At 45.9% G+C, this 22568-nt stretch overlaps 1 protein-coding gene across 1 annotated transcript in view; it reads right to left on the minus strand.

Annotated features, from left to right (window-relative positions):
- Window positions 1-22568, minus strand: part of MAP6 (microtubule associated protein 6) — a 78372-nt gene that overhangs the window by 13883 nt on the left and 41921 nt on the right. The window contains exons 2-3 of the mRNA XM_032166957.2: window positions 7159-7372; window positions 4860-5056 (exon numbers count right to left, since the gene is read on the minus strand). Coding sequence (XP_032022848.1) covers window positions 4860-5056; window positions 7159-7372 — 411 coding nt within the window. The remainder of the gene's footprint in view (window positions 1-4859; window positions 5057-7158; window positions 7373-22568) is intronic.

Consider the following 22568-nt stretch of genomic DNA (forward strand, 5'->3'; position numbering starts at 1 on the left):
GAACATAGGGGGCTGGTTTGAATTTTGTTTGTTTGCTGTTTCAGGGAGGCAATGTGAGTGATGGGTTATAGATTTGCCTCCTGGGGCTCTGGGCAGCAGAGGGGAGCATGGTGGGAACCACAGGCGGAAGAGCCTCTGGGGGAGCCCTGAGCATGTGGGCAGCACTGACAAAGCTGGCAAGGCCCCCGCCTTCCTGCCTCCTCCATTGCCCAACGCTTGTCCTTTCTCTGACTCTGAGTGTGTCTCACCTTCTCGCACTCTCTTAGGTTACTCTAGGTGTCTTCATATGTGTGCTTTCCCGTGTCTTTTTCTCTCTGTGCCACTATTTCTACCTCTCCACTTCTCGCCTGTCTTTCTTAACCACCTCTCTCAATCCCCGTTTTGTCTCTCTCCCTTAACGCATCAAAAGAGAGCTTAATAATATGCTTTTATGTATTTGTTTTATTTCTTGAGCAGCTTTTGTGTTTTCTGCCTCATACAAAAGTAGACAGGTGGGTGGGATGTTTTCTATTCATCTGGAAAACAAATACATATGGCTTTTCATTTATACCACCCTTGATTGATTTCTACCCCTGCCTCCCCCAAAACTCAGCAATCAGGTCCAGCAATAAAAGTCCACCCTAGGGCTCCTAGCTTAGAGCAAGAGAGGATCTGTGGTGTCACCTGACGCATAAGCAAGCAAGAGAAGCATGACAGGGGAGCATGCAGGGGTGTGGGTACAATCTGGGCATATGGAAATGGAGATCCCAGTTAGTAACCGCCCACTCACGTGCACCAGGCCTCTCCACCATCGAGCTCTGCCACTCTCCAGCCTGGGCCATGACCCTCCCAAGGGAGCTACCCCCCAGAACTTAAGTTCACCTGGTGTTTGATGGCCCCCCTCCGACCTTTGCTTGGGCAGACCCCTCTATCTGGCATGCCTTGGCCACCCCCGGCTCTGTTCACCTGGTCAACACCTACCCATCGCTGAAGTCCTCCCTGATCCATGGAACCAGCTAGAATGGCCTCCTCCTTCGTGCCCCACTGTGATCAGAGGCGGGGTCTCAGTCATCCTGGTTTCCCTAGTGCCCAGCACAGTGCCTGGCACATAATAGGTATTCAATCAACATATGTTGGAAAAATGAAGAGTATAAAATCTTTTGTCTTCCACTTTACCAGAAGGATAACAAAGTGGGCAAACTTGGTCCTAGCTTCCAGGTTCCCACCCAGCCCCGCCACTTTTCCATTTCTAGACTTGCTCCCTGCAGTGGCCTTGCCTTTACATATCCACACCCCAGCTGCTTTCCAGGACTCCCTCTGCCACAAAGCCTTCCGCGACTCCCCAGCCCTAGTTGGAAGAAGCCTGTCCTTCATCTGAGTTCCCAACTACCTGATCTGTTGTTGCTTGGTGGCCTGTCTGGTGGCTGTTTCAGCACCCCCACATAAGGCACACACACAACTGTCACCCCCATAACCCACAGTAAGCCAGCCCCCTACGGGTGGAACATCCACAGTGACCATAGATTAACTGAGCAAGTGAAGGCATCTCTGCCATCCCTTGGGAGGAGAAAAAGCCAGAAACGACAGTCCTGCCAGTTGACAGGAAGGAGGCAGAGAGTCAGAGCCCAGCCTCCCAGCGTGGCAAGGTGGTGCTCAGTGCAGGCGGTCGCTCTTCCCGGCAACATTGGATCAAAATGTTACACTACCTTTTTGGCCAGTGCGTCTCCCGGTCCATCTTCGCTTTCCCAAAACTTAGCTCTGACTGCTTGCCAATAGTATCTGAGAGGCAATCTAAAAGAGTCAAGCTGCATTATGGAGAGCCCCAGGAAGACTGCAGGGCACAGCTCATCTTGCAGAGAATGGCTCAAATGGAAAAGGTTCGTTCCTTCACCTACTCAGGTGGGCCTCACCAAGGAAATAAGATCAAGAAAGTGGTGTTCGTCTTTAGCATTTATTTATAATTGGAAAAACTGTTTGTTTGTTTGTTTTTCTGAGCAAGCACAGACCACAAGCACGTCACAATCAATTGGCTATACATGAATATTTTTGTCATTCTCTTACAGCAGGAATGAAATAGCACCAAGAGAGGTGTGCGCTACATGTTACATAGACAATCTCTGGTATGCAACAAAACCCAGGCCACAAAATCGTAATTAGACACTTCCTGTCTGCTCACAGAGGCAAAGCTATGTGGACCGAATGGGAGCACGGACAGAGGACGGATTGCTGAGGGAAGCCAATGCGCAGCTCTCGGGGCTGCTTTTGCAGGCAGGGAAACAGCGGGAAAGCTTCAGTCCCAGCTCCCTCGCCAGGGAAGGACGGGGAACCACAGGGAAATGTACAGAGGCCAGTGGGACAAGCTTTGGAAGCTTGGTCACCTTCAGGAAGGCAACACCCAAACACTACTTGTGGAACCAAAATCAGTTTCATTCAGTACGTTTGGGATATAGAATGAGACTGGCTGAGTTTTATTTGTAAACAGTAGAAATCAAAGGAAGTCTCTTGCCAGTAAAGTGACACATTCAAGAGTCAAAGTGAACTACAAACAGGGTTTTCTCAGTGGGTGTGTTAAGCAGAAGGGGATACTGACAGGTTGAAAAAGACATGCTACAGGTCCTCTAAAGCCTTGGGTGGGCAGGGTAGGAAGTTGGTCCCTGGGGCAGTGAGTGGGGGTGGGGGGTGGGGAAGCCTGTGGGACCCTTATGGCAAATTGCGATTTGGGCAACACCAACTTGACTTGGTCATAGGGATCAAGTCATGTGCACCCTCTGGTTGTGTGGCTGTGGAGACAGATTTCTTTATACTGCCCACCACGCCTAGCACAGTGCCTGGCACACAGGCTTCTAGCAAGGGAATGCTAAATAAATGATCCCCTGTGCATTGTAAACTCTGATTTATTTGATCTGCAAAAATAAATGATTATTCTATGGAGAAATCCAAATTGTGGCTAGCATCAACATGTCTGACTAATGCCAAATCTTGAGAGACTGAACATACATTGGCAAATTCTCTGGATACGATTAAGATCATGTTGCTAGAGCTTTCTGCTAAATGTTAAGATTAGCTGGCAAAGAGTTGGAATCAGTACCGGGATCCACTCTAGCCATTTCCTGATAGCTTTCAAAATCTGTGACTCATAAACACGGAGACCCACCAGCATTTTCTACCTTCCTTCATACTCCTCCTTCCTCACAGTTTCAAACCCTGAGATAGAAAGGAAGGTCGCAGTGGGCCTGACCAACGACTTCGTTTCTGATATTCCTGTACTGTTAATAATTATGGCTCATGCAGCACATGCCGAATTAATTTGCAAAAGACTTCTCACTCAGCCCCAAGGTGACAACCAAAATGATGTAAGCAGAGACTTTGCTGCCTGAATGGTCAGAATAAGAGAGTGTTCGTGGAGGCTCCACTTCCTCCAAACCAGAAGGACCTAAAGGGACTTTGAGGTAAGGAACTGTGAGACCCTCACTCTTCACCCCTTTCATTATAAAAGAAGAGCAAGCCTGCGCCGGGGCTTGACACCGGATGGCAGCCCAGTGTGTCAGAATGCAGGGGACAAGAGGATTTTAAGGACAGGAGATATAGAGTGTGCTGAGCAATATACATGTCACATTGGCAAATATTGTTTTTCTGGTAACTATTTTGCGTTCCCTCACAAGACTGGGTTTTTTTTTTTCACAACAACTCCCTGACTAATTCCTACAACACAACTCTAGCACAGCGAAGGTGGCACTTGCCACCCTTGGGGGCTTTGGCCACACACACACACACGACACGGAATATACTTAGAGCTGCTTTTATATATTAATGAGGTCAAAGCTGCTTGCTAATTAGTTAGCAGGGCAGTCTCCTAGTCTGCAGCTAAGTCATAGACATTCTCCCTGACCTGAGGCCTGGCACCACTGCCCTCTCTGAGGAGCAGACCAGAGGGGTTCAGGAAGGGAGAGCAAACATCGCCACACTTGCCACTATGTCTACGCCCCCTTGGGTCTCAGAAACGGAAAGTCAGATTCCAAATACACTATCCCTACACCTTGAACTTTCTTCCTCAGACATCTCCAACCAGTCGCTCTGCGAAACCAGCAGCACTGGACAGGTGGTCGGCCGAGGGGAATCAGAGGAGAACAGCCTCCTCATTTCTGTGATCTTCCTATGACAGCTAGAATGTACCTAAAACACCTAACCTTTTTCACCAGCCCTGATCTAGTTTTAGTTATCAGTGGCATATCTATGACTTGTATACAATTTAAAGCCCACTGATAGGAAGCTAAACACAGGCACACATGTCTAATGGACGATTCTATGAAAAGACCACTTAACAGACACAACTCCCTTTTATTGACGTTAAGGCCAAGGTTGTTTCTTTTTTTGTTGTTTTTGTTTAATATTTCCTCAAATTTTGTCAATTGCTGAAGCCCAGGCTGAGCTTCTGTGGCACGTGACGATTCTCTGAATTTTGGAAAAGAACACATGTACCTAAAGTTCAAAATCGACCAGTGACACAGATCTTGGGGATCTGGGAGGAGGAGACCCCACAGACACTTCCAAGCACTGCCGGGAGATTCGTTTCGCCTCTCGGACCTGCCTGCCTTGCTCATCAGCATGCAGAGTGCCAGGGGAGGGCACAGCCAGCGGCAACGCTTCCTGGTGCTCCAGGGGCTGCCCTCAGGAGGAGGCCTGCCACTCAGTCTGTGAAGCAGGATTCTTCCATCAAAAGAAGCCAAACCAAAGAGCTCCTGGAACACTCAGGAGGACCAAGGCAGATGAGAAGCCTCTAATTAATTTTGTGGCCTTTTTTGGTTTGTTGGTTTAAAAAAAAAAAAGTTAGGGGGAGGGAGAGAGAGAGAAGAGTAAAAGGAAAGTGCAGGGAAATTTACTCTTTCGCCTCAGCCAGTTTATTGTTCATCTCTTTGCTTTGCTCCTTGTCGTCTGGCTTGGTGGTACTCGGGCCCTCCGCGCTCTTTTTCTTGGCAGCCTGGCCTGACACCGCCTGCTTGTCTTTGGCCTTCCTCGTGGGCTTATGGCTCGCTGAGGTCTTTTTTGGTTTGGAACTCTGAGCACTAGGTTTCTCCACCTGTACGGAGAGACAGACCGCAAATACAGAAACACAAAAAGGTGGGGAGTGGGAGAGAAGTTAGAGAGAAAAGATATGGTTAATTAAGGAATAATGGTAATGACAGAGGTTGGCCCAGGTGGAGCACAGTGCATAAGGTGTTCCCAGGGACATTAGGGCATTCAGCATCTCCCGTCTGAACTCCCTGTTCCGTCGCTTTGGCAGCACACACTGGCCACGTGGGCTCCCTTGTCCTGCCAGCCTTCCACCAACCACCCCAGGCAGTGGGCCATACCACTGTTGGGCAATATTTGAGCCCCTCCCTGTAGGAAGTTAACAGCTCATCACGTTGCTCAACTCACCCACAGGCAAAGGATTTTGCTTTAGTCAATGAAATGTGAGCAGTGACTTGGGTCACCTTCAGGCGGAAGATTCGAGAGTCAGCCTGTGCTGCCCAGTGCTCTCTCTTCCTCTGCCACAGAGAGAGGCTGCTCTGCCACCCGAGACCCAGATGAAGAGGCAACGACGATTAGAGCGGCAGCCAACCCACAATGGACATTAATGAGAAATAAACCTTTGTTGATGTAAGATGCAGATGTTCTGGGGCGGTGGGTCGCTGCAGCACCCGCTGGCTTCCCATTCTGTCTCTAGGCTGGCTCACCCATACGGAGAAGCATCTTCGCTGAGATGCTTTCGGCAGGGGGGTGTCTCCAGTCTCAGCTAGGCTTTCCACCACCAGAACTCTGCTCCTCCTCTCTGCCTGGCTCCCCCACCATTTTACCCAGAGCAGCTGTTCTAAGCTCACTCCACTCTCCCCAGCCTCCCTCCTCTAGCTCTGTCCCCTTCATCTGGAGAAGATGGCCTTGCCTGCTCTTTCTCAGGAAACTTCGGAGTCACTGAAAGTGATCCCTCAATAGGCCACCCCCCTCATCTATCTCTAGATTTAGTTTCCCTCATTTTCCCTCCTTCTTTCTCTACGTCCTTTTTTGCCCAGGGCTGACCCCATGCCCCGGGTGCCACGCCATCTCTGGATGGACAGAGCTGATGCTGGGCCTTGCAGGCTGGATCATTCACTCACTGAGGTGCAGCGGTTTTCAGTCACTCCTGACCTGTAAGGAAAGGAACCAATCGTCCTGGTTTGCCTGGAACTGAGAGGTTTCCTGGAACACAGAACTTTCAGTGCTAAAATGGAAGAATCCCAGGCAAACTGGGTCGGTTAGTTACCTTACCCATAAACTGGTCCTGGGCCAAATAGGAAACTCCACTTAAGTGTAAGACTTTAGGACAAAAGCAGATAAAAGGCTAATTAGGTTCCAGAGTTATTTAGGTTCTCAGACATTTTCTGCTATTATAGAGAGGACAGTGGATGTTTGTACAATTCCATGGGGCCTGACATCAGAAGATGCTAGGTTGCATGGCTTATATGATTCCTGCTTCACCAGCTATATCTCCAACATGCTTCTCCTGATCACGAACTCCTATGTAAGGTGGAGGAATGTTACCTTAGGAAAATCCTTGAGTCCACTTTCCCAAACTGTTCATTTTGGTAACAAATTGCTGGGAACATATATTATAGCTGATGTGATATGTGTGTTGTGACAGACTGAGAAGTCATAGTGGATGGTGTTTAGCCCGAGAAGATGAGAGAAGGCAGGTGCTTTTCAGGGACTAGGGAGGGAAGAAAGGGTCCAGTGATTGGAGCCAAGGTTGCGGCAAGGCAGGGTCTGGTGGGAGGGAGCCGGGCATGGGGGCCTACAATACTGAGCCAGCCCTTCTGGGGCCCAAGCACATCTATTTTAAGACAAGGGGATTTAGGGCTCAGGTGAGGTTTTCTGCCACTGTTTATCTGGATTTCTCAAAATCAGAAGCTAATTCCCTGGAAGTCTGCCAGCCTTTAAGCTGTCTTTATTTTAGGTGATGTTTCTCTTTAATATTCCCTTTGAGTTTAACGAAGGTTCCTACTGAAGATGCCCCTGGGTCTCAGTGTGCTTTAGAGGAAGCAGGGATTTTAAAGGTGCCCATGGGGGCTGGGCCAGATTTGACAGCAGCCCACCCTATGCTCTGCTGCAGTTAGCCCTTACGGTCCAGGCTATGCTGATGAGTTCCCACAAGGTCTGTCTCACCTTTGGGGGTTCCTTGAAGGGTTCGCTGTAGAGGCTGCGTATTCTTCTGCGATCAGTGACCTTATTGTCAGCCGCTGTTGGCTTGTTGGCCTCTCCTTTGAACTGAGCACTGTAGCTGGTCTCATGAACCATCTTATCATCTGGGGGCTTGTACTGGGGCTTGGCCTTTATTGGTTTCACAGGCTTGATGTCCGTCCATGCCCTGAATTCATTCCTGTTAGTCAAAGAAAGCATATGTGATATGAAGCATCATCTGCCTGGAAGCAGAGCTCCTGACACAGGGCTGCAAACACAGCAAGCTCTCCATCAGTGCTTGCAGCATTGACTGAAGGGTGGCTGGAGGGTTAGCCTCACTCTTTCATAAGGAAGAGTGCAAGTCTCCCTTCTTGCAAAGTTGACCCAGGTTGGGTTGTGGCAATAGCAGTTGTGCCTTGGAGAAAGAGATCAGGCTCCCAGCTCCACACTGTGTGACCATGGGCCGGCAATTCTAATCTTCAGGGCTCTTTTTCCCAATCTTGAAAATGAGACTGAAAAAACCCAACCCGTTCAGTCATTCACGAAGTCAAAAAATATTGAGTGCCTGCTATGTGCAAAGTTGAAGAGTTGTGAAATTAAATGAGACAATGTATTAGGCACACTGTCTGATATACTGTGGCATATTAATGAATGCCAGTTCCCTTCCTCCCTTTTTCATAATGAAGAACTTTTGTTGCCCAGATTCCTTGAGGATAATTCCCCCATTTGAATAGCAGAGGGCTTGCTTCTTGGAGTACCAGAACTTTAACAATCTTAATCACTTTAGATGAACATCCTCGTGAAATGTCTAAATATTTGCAGATTGTTAGTAAGCAACACAGACTGAACATAATTTGGAGATCACAACTACGACTTGTGTTGGGCTGTGTGTGTGTGGGAGCATCTTCATGTGCTCTGGTGTAAATGGCTATTGGTCCTTATCCTAAGTGATTCTCATCTGCGGCTTTTTTGAGTCAATGTGTCAGTTTTCTTGTTCTCTGCAATCCATCTCGTGGTTTCTAATCAGCTGTTTATGATCTGTTATAGGGCTGGAGAGTAGATGGCTGACAATGTTCAAAACAGAGTTAAAAAATGTGGCTGCTGACGGAGGCCACGAGGGTCTATTCTGTTTGTTAAGTGCACGAGAATCAATGCATGAGCTCTGTGGCTTCTGGAGTTTTTATTGGGTCTGTTCTCCTTTGGGGGCACAAAAAGCTGCATTGTGGGAAAGGAGGCCCACTGTCTCCCTCACTGATGACTCCCTCCTTCAGGGCTCAGTGAGGAGTGCCAGGAACAAGGAGGCCGCAGGAGGCAGGAGAAAGAGCTTGGACTGCGACGGAGACACGCGGGCTCTGGTGCTAGCACTGCCTTATGCTGGCAGGCCTTTCCCTGCTCTAAGCATTTGTTTTCTCATTTGTAAAATGAAAGAATTAGGCCAAACGAGGTCCTTATAATGTCCTTCTAGCTCTGAGGCTGTCTTAGTTGATAAAGCTGATTTGGTAACACTGAGCCACTTGCCGGTTATTTGATCTCCTGATCTCCGTATTTCTCTAGGGGAACTGGCTCATATGTGAAGAGAGACTACTGGCTTTTAAGAGACCCTTCCCTGAGCTTCAGACTCTCCTTTCCAGTGCAGCCGGGGTCCCCACATAGATGCCCCATTGTTATGGTTCGAATGTTTGTCCCCTCTAAAACTTACATTGAAACTTCATCCCCAGTGTGGCAGTATTGAAAGGTGGGGCCTGTAAGAGGTGACTGGGTAATGAGGGCTCTGCCGTCATGAATGAATTAACCAATTCCTGGATTAGTGTATTAATAGGCAATTGACTGATGAGTTGCCATGGGAGTGGGACTGGTGGCTTTTATAAGAAGAGGAAAAGAGACCTGAACTAGCATATTTGGCCCCCTCGCCATGTGAAACCCTGTGCTGCCTCAGGACTCTGCAGGGTCCCCACCAACAAAAAGGCCCTCACCAGATATGTCTCCTTGGCCTTGGACTTCCCAGCCTCCAGAACTGTAAGGAATACATTTTATTTCTTATAAATTACCCAGTTTCAGATATTCTCTTATAGGCAACAGAAAATGGAAAAAGACACCTACCAACAACACAGACTCAATGTCCCTAGAACCAAATCATCTTGTTTTCCCTGCCAAAAATTATTTTCTCCTCTTGGATTCCCTCATCATTCATTCTCACTGATTCATTCATTCATTCATTCATTCATTCATTCATTCATTCATTCACGAAATATGTACTGAGTGCTTATGGTCTGCCTAACAGGATGCTGGGTGCTACGGAACCCAAGTGAGTAGGAAAAGGCCCTGTGGGTACCTGCAGGCAGTGTGGGTGGCTGGGCTCACATTTAGTGGGGAAGGGCATAAGAGCTAGACAGGCCATGGAGGACCTGCCAGCCATGTTAAGGGGACGGTCTCCACTGTAACTAAGGGTTGCCAAATGATTTCAAGCCAAGGATGAGTGTGGCCTGGTTAGTTTTGGAAAGAGAATTTTGAGAGCAGTGTGAATGGTGGACAGAAGGGAAGAGTGGAGGCAAGAGGCCAGGCAGGAGACTGCCGTTAGGAAGTAGGGGAAGCAGGGGGCGGAGAAGAGGGTGCTGGGTCAAGAGGGAGAATGGGCAGGACTTGGAAACTCATGAGGTGAGGTCAAGGGGGCATCTGGAGAGACTCCAGGACTCTGGCTGAGGGGTGGTAGTCCCCCACTGAGACGTGGAAATTGGGAGGAAAATGGGCTTTGGAAAGAGGTTGAGGCTCTCCTGATTCTGTTCACGGCATCCCACACACCCCAGCAACAAGGCTATTCTTGGATCCCTTCCTCACCCCTCCTCCTCACTTCTCCACCTTCTTTAGGTTCAATCCTCCTTCCTGACCTGACTTCTGAACGATTTTGGCCCTACACACAGGCCTAGGGCTGGCCCAGGGAACATTTGGGGCTGTGGCCACCGTTACCTGCCAGAGGCTACAGTCCCTCCCTCCTTCCCTCTGTCCTTCAGAGTTGAAGCCTTGCCTGTTAGATGGGCTCCTGGTATTTGGGCCTGGGCCTCCCAGGACCCAATCAGTAACAACCTGGCTCCCGAACACATGTTGGCAGAAACTTGGATTCTCTGTTGCACCCCTGCCTACTTTCAGAACTAGCACTGAGATAGGTGTACCCTATCCTAAGCACTGTTTCTGGGTCACCTCTTGCAGACCAGCCTCTGCAGCCTCCTGCATCCCTGCAGTGGCCCCTGCGGGCTGGGAAGTGTCTCACCTGTGAGCACTAACAGTGGGACATGTCCCTGTGGGAAAGTTTGGTAACCCTTGATCTTGAACAACTCTGGTACATTATCTTCACATGAGACCTTGTTAATGAGTTGCAGGATAGGTTCACTGTAATTATGACAGATGGTTAGGTTTAAGCCCAAATTCCATTTCTTAGAAACTTCGTCAAGGTGTGAAAATGAGCCAAATAATAAAAAATGAAAAAATAAAAAATAAAAGAGAGAAAAAGAACTTTCTTTGAACTCTCCCTAAAACCTTCTCTAATCACATACAACTAATATTATGTCATAGAAAGAAAATTAGCTACCATTCATTAGTTGCCTTTTATAAGCTGGAGGATTTTGTTTTATTTTATATATTCTCTATAGTTCTTATAACAACTTTGAGAACAGGTACTATTATGAACCCCTTGTATAAAGTAGGTAACCAAGGCTCAGAGAGGTTAAGTGGCTTGCATAAGGCAATGCAACTAGCAAATAGCAGAGTTGGGGTCTGAGCTCAGGTCAGTCAGACTCCACAGCCCACAGCCTTCCCACTACACTTCAGCAATGTGCCAGAGCTGCAGTGTGCTCAGCCTGCCCTCACTGGAGGTGCCTGTGCAGGGCCTGGCCTGCTGCCTGCAATGCTGTAGAGGAGTTACATGACACAGACCGGGCTAGATGGCACCTAAGCTCCTCCAGCCCTGAGATGCTAGACTGAGAGCAGTATGGGCCACATTCTTGCCCTGTCATGCCCAGTGCCTCTTGACAGAAATTCATGGTCCCCTGTAACATGGTCTCCCCTTCCTGTGCAACTATATTTTTTCTTGATCATTCATTCATTCCTTCATTCATCCATCCACTCATCCATTCATTTGGCATCTGCCACACAATAGCCAAGGGCATGGAATGTACCCCACAGGGATGTGTAAGCCATGGATGAGGTGTCTAGAGTTCAGGTATTTAGATGTGACCATGTGTGATCCTAAGAAAAGACAGGATGAATCAAATGGGACAGGGTTCAGAGGGCAAGAGGGAAAGGAATGCTTAACTCTGAAGGGGAGTGAGGACTGGGGAAAGGGTTATTGAAGGATGTCAACAGAAAAGCGGATGAAGGGAATTCAGGCACCAGTCTGAGTCTGTATGGCAGGTACAGAGAGAGCAGGTAACTGATCAGAGTGGCTGCTCAGGGTGCAGGGTGGGGTCTTGGAGGCTGTGCAAGGTGCCCAGGCTGGATAGGAGCTGGGGCCAGGCGACACAGAGCCTGCATGCCATGTTTGGAAGCATGTGCTGTGCCTGGGAAGATGCTGAAAGTTTCTGAGCAAAGCAGCACTGTTTCTCCATTGATAGTGCTCTCCTCCTATCAGTCTGCCCCGATACTAGCTATTCTTTAAGGCCCAGCTCAGGGTTCTCCTCTTCCAGGAACCTCTCCTGGGTTACTCAACCCAAAATTTCCCATCTCTCAGCTCCTGGTCCATTTACTTTACTGGCCATCTTTGTGGTTACAAGGCAGTTTCATGCCATTCTTCAATTCTTTCATGAATCCATTCTGTCTCTCTTAAAGGATAAGATAAGACAAAATTTGTGACAGAATCCTACTCTTGAGTCCAGTCTCATTTGCATGGCTGCAAAGGGGTATCCTATGTCAGGCTGCAGGTTAGGGTCGAGCCAGGCTAGGACTCCAATCCCTGCCTGTCTCCCACACCCTGTGCTGCCACCCAGGGCCACACTCCATATCTTCTTTACATTCTTCACAGGATTTAAGGGCGTGACATTCAGTGGGCAGTTAATGGAAGTAGCTATTATTAGATTTATTTCTGGTCAGCTGATGTCACCTCTTCCTGAGCCCTTCCTTCCCTGCTCTACGTGGGGCAGACACTTGCTTCTCGGTGGCATGGGAATGCCTGACTCCAAAGCTCACACCTGGGGATGGATGTGTAACCCAAGCTTGTCTTGGTGTCCTTCAAGCTCATGGACACTTTGGCTCCTGGAAGTAATCACAAGAAAGCCCTTCCCTTCAGTCAGCTTGGGTGTACACCACAGTGAGGCCCTGGACACATTGGGAGGGTCCCATATCCATGAGTTTCTACTCCTGACATCCCAGAGATGCTCCTCATGCCACAGCTTCTCTAGTATTGTGATGTGTAGAAGTCACAGGGACAGGGTGCTCTCTAACTGAGTCACCAAAGGCCCGCTGTCCCCTCCACAACAGAGCCTCTGGTGGACACTGTTATTTGAGCCTTGATGCATGACATATCTCATACACAATCCTGCAGGGGCAGAAAGAGGGTCTGGGGCTATGATATCCCCCGGTGGGTGGGTGAACTGCAGATGAGTGGGCTCAATCAATATATTCAGATCTGGGTTTAAATGACTCTTTGATGGCTTATTTGTGCTAGGAAAATTTACGGAGAGAAGGCTGGGCCAGACTTCAACCCCCTACTAAGGGATGGCAGAGCCAGGCCCAGTTTGAGCCATCTCATGGAGACTTAGTGGGCAAGACTTTTTTGGGCTGCTCCTCCAGAACCTTTGAACAGCCATATAGTCACATTCACAGCAGCTGCCAAAGCAGGACTTTGGGATCTTGCTGATCAGGCAAAGTTTTCAGAGCAGTCAACAAACATTCTACCTTCAACTCCTCCTTTCTGGTCTCTTTGTTCCTTCTCTGATCTGCACCTCTCTGTAGCATGCACTGTGCTATATTTTATCTCAAGCTACCTGTGTAGATGACTTTCTTCCCTCCCAGACTGTGCCATCCCTGAGAGTAAAGACTGTCCTTTTGCAGCTATGTAAGTCTCACCATGTCTACGACAGGGATGTGGAATGCAGCTCCCACCTCCCCGCGGCTGCTCCAGCCAGGGAGGGGATGTAAAGTTGCTATGCAACATCTCATGGCATCCATATAACTTCCTACAATATGCCCACAAGTTCTTTGATACTTCCACCTTACGTAGAGCTTAATTCCTTCCTCTTCAGTGTGGTTGGACTTGGGGACTCACTTCTAACAAACAGAAGATGGTGGGAGTGGTGGTGCATGATTTCTGAGAGTGGCTTATTAAAGGCTTTGTAGCCTCCTCCTTGTATTCTCTCTGGGATGACTCTCTCTGGGGCAGCAAGCTGCCATGTCATAAGGACATTCAAGTAGCCCTTGTGGAGAGGCCCGTGTCGGGAGCAACTGAGGCTTCCTCCCGAAAGCCATGGGGGTGAAAAGTCCTAGCAGACCCAAACCACCCTTCACATGATTTCCTGAGAGACCCTGAGCTCGAACCATCCAGCTAAGCCATTTCTGGATTACTGACCCTCAGAAACTTTATGAGATCAAAAATACTTATTGCCATTTACATGTCTAAGTTTTGGAGTAATTTGTTGCAAGCAACAAATTCGAATACAAACCCCAATCAGAAAATTTTCTCTTCTCATCAAAAAGCATTTAAAATACTTGTGTCATCTCAGCAAGACAGAAAATACTGGTGTAAGCAGAGCACACAAGTTCAAGTTTCCAGCAGAGCTGCAGCATGACCTTAATGGAGAGAAGTCATGCTCTGTTGTAAGAAACAGGGTGAATGGTCTGCAGCCTTCTTTTTTTTTTTTTTTGAGACGGAGTCTCGCTCTGTCGCCCAGGCTGGAGTGCAGTGGCGCAATCTCAGCTCACTGCAAGCTCCGCCTCCCGGGTTCATGCCATTCTCCTGCCTCAGCCTCTCCGAGTAGCTGGGACTACAGGCGCCCGCCACCACGCCCGGCTAATTTTTTGTATTTTTAGTACAGACGGGGTTTCACCGTGGTCTCGATCTCTTGACTTCGTGATCCGCCCGCCTCGGCCTCCCAAAGTGCTGGGATTACAAGCGTGAGCCACCGCGCCCGGCTGCAGCCTTCTTTAGAAGGTAGCAAAGCCTCCAGTGCAGCAAAGCTGATAAAGATGCACCTGCCTTGGATCCAGGTCATAAGCAGAAAAAAGAAACACAGGCCATCACAGAAGAAAATGATGTCTCAGAGCACACAGCACATGCAAGCCTTTCGGAAGTGCAGACAGAGATTAACAGGGTGAGAGAAAGCATGAAACCTGGGCCAGATGATGATGATGAGTTACTAGAAAGAGAACTGGCTCTGGAGTGAGATACATCCATCCTAGCTCTAACCCACGGGCCAGGTCTTGCCTGCTCTGAACACTGGTGAACTCATTTGTAAAGGATTTACATACGGCCTACTCACAGAATTGATGTGGGGGTTAAATAAGAAAGAATGTAAAGCAGTTCTTTAGTTGAAGAGGACCTGGACGTTCATATCAGAATTACAAGCCCATGGTAGACACATGCATAATAAGTGTATCTGACTTTCATTACAGAGTCGTTTATTCAAGAAAAATTATTGCATTTCTTCTGTGCTCCAGACACGGAGCTAGAAATGCAGTGTGTACAGAGAGATGAAGCTCTTCCCTCCATAGACCTTGTTGTCAGGTGGGGAGAGATCAACAATTACACAGATAATCAAATATCTGTGATAGCTATTGTTATACTTCTGAACGCTGCAGTCAACATTCTGGTGCCCAGAGTGGGCAAAATTTGGACAGCAGCTTCCAGCGCCAGGCTTCTTTCTGAGCGCATTTCAAGTTAGACTTGAACAAAGTAGCATTCAATGAATGCCTGATTAATTGAATCTCCAATACTGAGTACCCACTATAAACAGATGTTCCCTTTTTAAGACCTTGTTCCACTTAAGCACAGTTGCTTGCAGTCATTCAAGGGGAGATACTGAAAGAGCAATTATAGAGGGAGAGCCTGAAGACAGCCTGTCACTGATGAGGCCAGGCCCCAGAAGAGGGAGGGAGGGAGGGAGCCAACAGGAGCGTGCGGGGCGGCGGGAGTGGGGGGTGGGGTTTGGCCCTGGAAAGTGTTGTAAAAGAAAAGAGTTGAGGCTGTGCTTTCATTGCTAATTTGAAAAACGCTGATATTTACAAGAAACAAGGAAATAGAATTACATAAGGAACAAGTTTTACTGCTGTGAAGAACATCTACATGTGTTAATTGGTACAAATCATTTCTTGATAAGAGCAGAGACTTAGAATAATGGATTGCTGCCAACTATGATCATACAAAAATTCCATTTTTCTGTTCATAAGGGAAGAGGAATTTATTTATTATGTATCTAAGTATTTATTATTTATTATGTGTCTAAATCCTGGGAAAGTAAAATTCTTTCCCCATCTTCTTCATAAAATTTTTTTGACATTCCTCGACTGCTTTACGAAGGAAGAAGACAGTGCTTTTAAGTCTTAAGGGTCTAAAGTCTTCCTACAGATTTTCGTAGGTGATTTATGTTGCCATGGAAACATGTTAAGTCTCCGTTCAAAAATCTTGTCTACATTTGTTATTGTAAAATGTTCCTGAAGAAGGGAAACCGTCTCCTTCGTGCAGTCTGATGGAGGCAGTTGCTGAATGCTGTCGGTTGCCAAGCTATTGTCAGGAGGTGGTTAATGCAAGTAGGATCTGCAGATTAAAAAGAAAGAACAACCTGGGGCCTAGAGGGTTGCAAGTGGTGTAGAGAGCTTCTGTCTCCTTTAGAAGGTAGTGGAAGATTGCTTTCTCCTGGCCAGAAATGACTGGGCCGAGAGAGGAGCTTGAAGATCTACGTATGTGTACATGCTTGTGCGCAGCTCTCAGTTTCTTTTGTGTGAGAGGGAGAAAAAAGTATTGCATAGAGAATGCCAGTGTTCTAATTATTTAGGATCATTTTTCTCCTCCGTTAATATCCAGTAAGTACATGTATATCACGGATGATGATTTTATAAAATGAGGAAAGCACGTACTTGGACAAAAAATGGTCAAGTATATAAAGAAAAGTTTGAAGCTAATCTGAGCAGATAATTAATAGAAAAGAATGCTCCCTCTCTCTTACATAGAAAGATTTGTATGGGTAACATCTGGCAATAATAGGTGTCAAGGTTTGGGCCCCTGTACTAGGTAAATGGCTCATTCTGCATATAGCTGCTATCTAAGTCTAGTTATGGGTGGCCTGCAGCTTAGAGGCCCTTGTGCATCTGGGAAACAATGTCTCATTCAAAGAAAGTCCACAGGCACAATGTGTATAAAACCATGAGGATGGATAGTTAAAAATGAAAACTGCTCAAACTAGGCTGGGCACGGTGGCTCAAGCCTATGATCCCAGCACCCTGGGAGGCTGAAGCCAGCAGATCTCTTGAGGCCAGGAGTTCGAGACCAGCCTGGCCAACATGGTAAAACCCCCTCTCTACTAAAATACAAAAATTAGCCAGGTGTGGTGGCAGGTGCTTGTAATCCCAGCTACTCAGGAGGCTGAGGCAGAAGAATGGCTTGAACCTGGGAGGCAGAGGTTGCAGTGAGCCAAGATCATGCCTCTGCGCTACAGTCTGGGCAACAGAGCAAGACTGTCTCCAAAAAAAAAACAAAAAACAACAAAAAAACCCAAAAACTCAAACTAGGAATCAGTTTGATTCTACACAAATTAATTTCAATTGCAGTATTTATTAGAAACTGTACGAAGAAAAATGGTGCAAAATAAGAAAACCTACGGTTGGCCGAGGTGGTAGATAAGAGTGGGGGAGTGTGAGAGTTAAGACAAGTACACTTACAAATATACCTCAAGTAGAAAGAAATAAGAGATAGATGAGAAGTGATAGGTTGTAAGAAAACTTCCCCATAACCATTTCCCCCTCACTGTCAGGGTTTACAGACCTAGGAATGCTGGGGTGGTTGTGCCACAAGGCCACAGAGTTCTCAGTTGAGATTGAGGAGAGAAGGCTACGCTCTTTTGGTTAGCTGGGTCCCCAATGATCTGTGTCCGTCCTTGCAGAAAGATGGTTCCCTAGACTGGAAATGGAAATGTTGAAGGGAGATAAGCCCTGAAAGGTGGGAGAGAGTGCTGCTCCTTCGGGGGGTAACCTAGAGTTCTGACAGTATACTCTGTAAAAACTGCCAAGGACATAGTACGGTACATCTAGTGAAGTACTCCATAAACCTAAGTTTCTGCTTTTTTTTTTTTTTGAAAAAAGTGCTTAATGTGTTTTAAACAAAGCTGGCACTAAAAATAACATCATTTTACGACTTATTGAGAACCATGCTAATTTACTCTTTAAAATGTTTTATAAGGGAATACTGGGAACAATTCGATGTCAATAAATTTGACAATATGCATGAAGTAGGCAAATTCTTAGAAAGATGAAAATTATAAAATTGACTTTTGGCTGGGCCTGGTGGCTTACGCCTGTAATCCCAGCACTTTGGGAGGCTGAGGTGGGAGGATCACTTGAGGTCAGGAATTTGAGACCAGCCCGACCAACATGGTGAAACCCCATCTCTACTAAAAATACAAAAATTAGCCAGGCATGGTGGTGGGCGCCTGTAATCCCAGGTACTTGGGAGGTTGAGGCAGGAGAGTGGCTTGAAGCTGGGAGGTAGAGTTGCAGTGAGCTGAGATCTCGCCATTGCACTCCAGCCTGGGCAACAAAGTGAGACTTAAAAAAAAAAAAAATTGACTCATCCCTGAGTGCAGGGGGAGTCCCTTTCACCTGCTTCCTCAGATGACTCTGGAAGCTTCCCCACACCACTGGGTACTGAGACAAAGCTCCCTGACAGTCGAGACCGGCAAACCTCCGTCTGGTCCCTGCCCTGGCCAGAGGCCCCCCTACATTGACCTCCTGTCAATGCCCTGATAGAGCCAACAGGTGCTCTGGGAATCCTGTGCTTCTTGATCCAATAGTGCCAAACCCTTTATCTCCCCCAGAAGCACAGTATATCCCTGGGACCCCTTGGCCACTGCCTGATTCGTGAGCCTTCTCTGTTTCTGGGGCCTCCCCCACCACAGCTGTGACTCCTGCCCCACAAAGGACTAGGCTGGCTGACGGGGAGGGGGTGGGAGAGAAGATACAGACATGGGGAGGGGAGGCTGATCTGGAAAAGTCTTTAAGGCTTTTGGAGGTCCAGGCCTGGGGCCAAGCAGGAAAGTGTGTGTGAGTGTGTGTGTGAGGCGTGTGTGCGAGGAGTATGTGCGAGCGTGTCTGTGAGTGAGGCGTGCGTGTTAGTGTGTGTCTTTCTTAGGACACACCATACCCTGTGTATGTATGGATGTTTTTGTAAAAAAGAGAAAAATCTGAAAAAATGTTTCGTTTGCTTTAAAAAAAATTGACTCAAGAAGAAATAGAAAACCTGAATAAACCTATATCAGGTACAGAAATTGAATTCATAATTTTAAATCTTTTTTAAAAATCTGTACATATCTTTTTTATTTGTTATTTATTTATTTTTTAACTTTTAAGTTCAAGGGTACATGTACAGTTTGTCACAGGGGTTTGTTGTACAGATTATTTCATCACCCATGTATTAAGGCTAGTACTCACTGATTATTTTTCCTGATCCTCTCCCTCTTCCCACTTTCCACCTTCTGACAGGCCCCAGTGTGTGTTGTACCCCTCTATGTGTTCATGTGTTCTCATAATTTAGCTCCCACTTATAAGTGAGAACATGCAGTATTTGGTTTTCTGTTGCTGAGTTAGTTTGCTAAGGATAATGGCCTCCAGCTCCATCCATGTCCCTGCAAAGGACATAAAAAAAGAAATATGTATCACATTTTCTTTATCCAGTCAATCATTGATGGGCATTTAGGTTGGTTCCATGTCTTTGCTATTGTGAATAGTGCTGCAGTGAACATATACATGCATGTGTCTTTATAACAGAATGATTTGTATTCCTTTGGGTATATATCCAGTAATGGGATTGCCAGGTTGAATGGTATTTCTGTCTTTAGGTCTCTAAGGAATTGTCTTCCACAACGGTTGAGCTAATTTACATTCCCACCAACAGTGTATGGGCATTCCTTTTTCTCCACTACCTCACCAGCATCTGTTATTTTTTGACTTTTTAATAACTGCCATTCTGACTGCCATCAGATGGTATCTCATTTTGGTATTGATATACATTTCTCTTAGTAACTTAAAATCTTTACACAAAGAAAGTCTGATGCTTGATGGCTTCACTGGTGAATTCTATCAAACATTAAAGAAAAAATAAACATCAATCCTAACAACTTCTTTTAGAAAATAGAGAAAAAGAGGCTGGGCATGGTGGCTCAAGCTTGTAATCCCAGTACTTTGGGAGGTCGAGGTAGGTGGATCGCTTGAGCCCAGGAGTTTGAGACCAGCCTGGCCAACACGGTGAAATCCGATCTCTACGAAAATATATCTATAAATTAGCTGGGTGTCGTGGCTCATGCCTATAGTCCCAGCTACTTGGGAGGCTAAAGTGGGAGGATGGCTTGAGCCCAGGAGGTGGAGTTTGCAGTGAGCAGAGATGGTGCCACTGCACTCCAGCCTGTGTGACAGAGCAAGACTCTGACTCAAAAGAGAAAAAAAAAAAAAAAAAAAGAAAGAAGGAAAGAAAAAAAAAAGAAAATAGAGGAAAAGAGAATGCTTCTCAACTCATTTTAAGAGGACAGCATTTCCCTGATGCCCTGATGCCAAGCCAAAGACATCGCAAGAAAAGAAAACTACAGGCTAATATTCCTCATGAATACAGATGTGAAAACTCTTAACAAAATATTAGCAAATCAAATCCAACAACATAAACAGATTTAAACACCACGACCAAGTAAAGTTTATCCCAGGAGTACAAGCTCTGTTTAACATTCCAAATCAATTAGGATAATACATCATACAGTAACAGAATAAAGAACAGAAACCATATGATCATCTCAATATTCTTAGAAAAAGCATGTGACAGGCCAGGCGCGGTGGCTCACGCCTGTAATCCCAGCACTCTGGGAGGCAGAGGTGGGCGGATCACGAGGTCAGGAGATGGAGACCATCCTGGCTAACATGGTGAAATCCCGTCTCTACTAAAAAATACAAAAAATTAGCCAGGCATGGTGGTGGGTGCCTGTAGTCCCAGCTACTTGGGAGGCTGAGGCAGGAGAATGGCGTGAACCCAGGAGGCGGAGCTTGCAGTGAGCCAAGGTTGCACCACTGCACTCCAGCCTAGGTGACAGAGCGAGTCTCCGTCTCAAAAAAAAAAAGAAAACGCATGTGACAAAATCTAACACCCTTTCATGATAAAAAGAAATATTGCTGGGCGTGGTGGCTCACTCTTGTAATTCCAGCATGTTGGAAGGCCAAGGCAGGCAGATCACCAACCTTGCCAACATAATGAAACCCTATCTTTACTTAAAAAGAAAGAAAGAAAGGAAGAAAGAAAAAGAAAGAAAGAAAGAAAAAAAGAAATATCATCAATCTAGAAATAGAGGGGAACTCCCTCAACTTACTAGAGGATATCTACAAAAACCCTACAACTAACATAATACTCAATGGTAAAAGACCAAATGCTTTCCCCCTAAGATCAGGAACAGAGTAGGGATGCCCACTTTCAACACTTCTATTCAACATTCTTTGACAGTCATAGTCAGTATAATAACACAAGAAAAGAAGTTAAAGGCATAAAGATTAGAAAAGAAGACACAAAGCTGTCATTATTTGCACATAACATAATCTTGCATTTAGAAAATACTCAGGAATTGGCCGGGTAATCCATAATAAAACAAGAAAAGAAGTTAAAGGCATACAGATTAGAAAAGAAGACACAAAACTGTCATTATTTGCATATAACATAATCTTGCATTTAGAAAATACTCAGGAACTGGCCGGGTAATCCCTGCATTTTGGAAGGCCAAGGTGGGTGGATCACTTGAGGTCAGGAGTTCGAGATCAGACTGGCCAACATGGTGAAACCTCGTCTCTACTAAAAATACAAAAATTAGCCAGGTGTTGTGGTGGGTGCCTGTAATCCCAGCTACTTGGGAGGCTGAGGCAGGAGAATCGCTTGAACCCGGGAGGTGGAGGTTGTAGTGATCTGAGATCATGCCACTGCACTCTAGCATGAGCGACAAAGCAAGACTCCATCTCAAAAAAACCAAAAACAACAACAACAACAACAACAAAAAACCCAACAAAGGCTACTAGAAAACATGAGTGAGTTTAGCAAGATTGCTGGATGCTAGATCAATACATAAAAATTAATTGTACATCTACATACTAGTAACAGACAATGGAAATATAAAATTTTAAAAGTTCATTCACAATAATATCAAGCAGAATACAATAGGAATAAGTTTTTTAAATTTTTAATTTATTTTTTAATTTAAGGAGACAAGGTCTCACTCTGTCAGCCAGGCTGGAGTGCAGGGGTGTGATCATGGCTCATTGCAGCCTCAGACTCTTGGGCTCAAGCAATCCTCCCACCTTGGCCTCCCAAAGTTCTGAGACTACATGTATGAGCCACTGCACTCAGCCAGTAATAAATGTAAAAAAAGTGCAATGGCTGTACACTGAAAACTACATAATGCTGCTGAGAGAGATTGAATAAATATTATAAATAAAGAGATACACCATATTCATACACTGCAAGAGTCAACATTGTTAAGATGGCAACTCTCTAGAAATTGATCTACAAATTCGAAGCAACTAATATCAAAATCCCAGCAGGACTCTTTGTAGAAAATGACAAGCTGATCTTAAAATTTATAGGGAAATGCAAAAGATCTAGAATTGCCAAAAAATTTTTGAATAGGAGAAACAAAGTATGAAGATTTACACTACCTGATTTCAAAACTTATAAAGCTATTGTAATCAGTCAGTGTGTTACTCGCATAAGGATAGACATATAGATCTATGAACTGAATAGAGTGTTCAGAAATAGATCTTTGCATACAGAAGTGTGCTAAAGCTGGCTCACACTGGCTTATAGAAATAATTGTTAAATTTTCAGGAATTTGATGAACCGATTGTTAAACTATTGGTAGCTTGAAAGCAGCCATGTGACAGTATTCATATCAGGAAATTGGCTAACACTATAAATAAGACAAATAAGGCCCTTCTTTTTTTTTTCCAGAGAGTAGGAAAAAGTTATTAAACATTTATCATCATCATAAATTGGCTCACATATATGGTCAATTTATTTTTGACAAAAAGATGGAAATAGCCTAAATGTCCATCAACTAATGAATAGACAAAATGAGTGTATCCATATAATGGAATACTACTTAGCAACAAAAAGAAATGAACCAATATGGATGACTCTTAAACAGCATGCTAAATGAAAGAAGGCTAACAAAATATACCACATA

This window comes from Hylobates moloch, unplaced genomic scaffold (assembly GCF_009828535.3).
Source record: "Hylobates moloch isolate HMO894 unplaced genomic scaffold, HMol_V3 SCAFFOLD_11, whole genome shotgun sequence".
Taxonomy (NCBI): Eukaryota; Metazoa; Chordata; class Mammalia; order Primates; family Hylobatidae; genus Hylobates; species Hylobates moloch.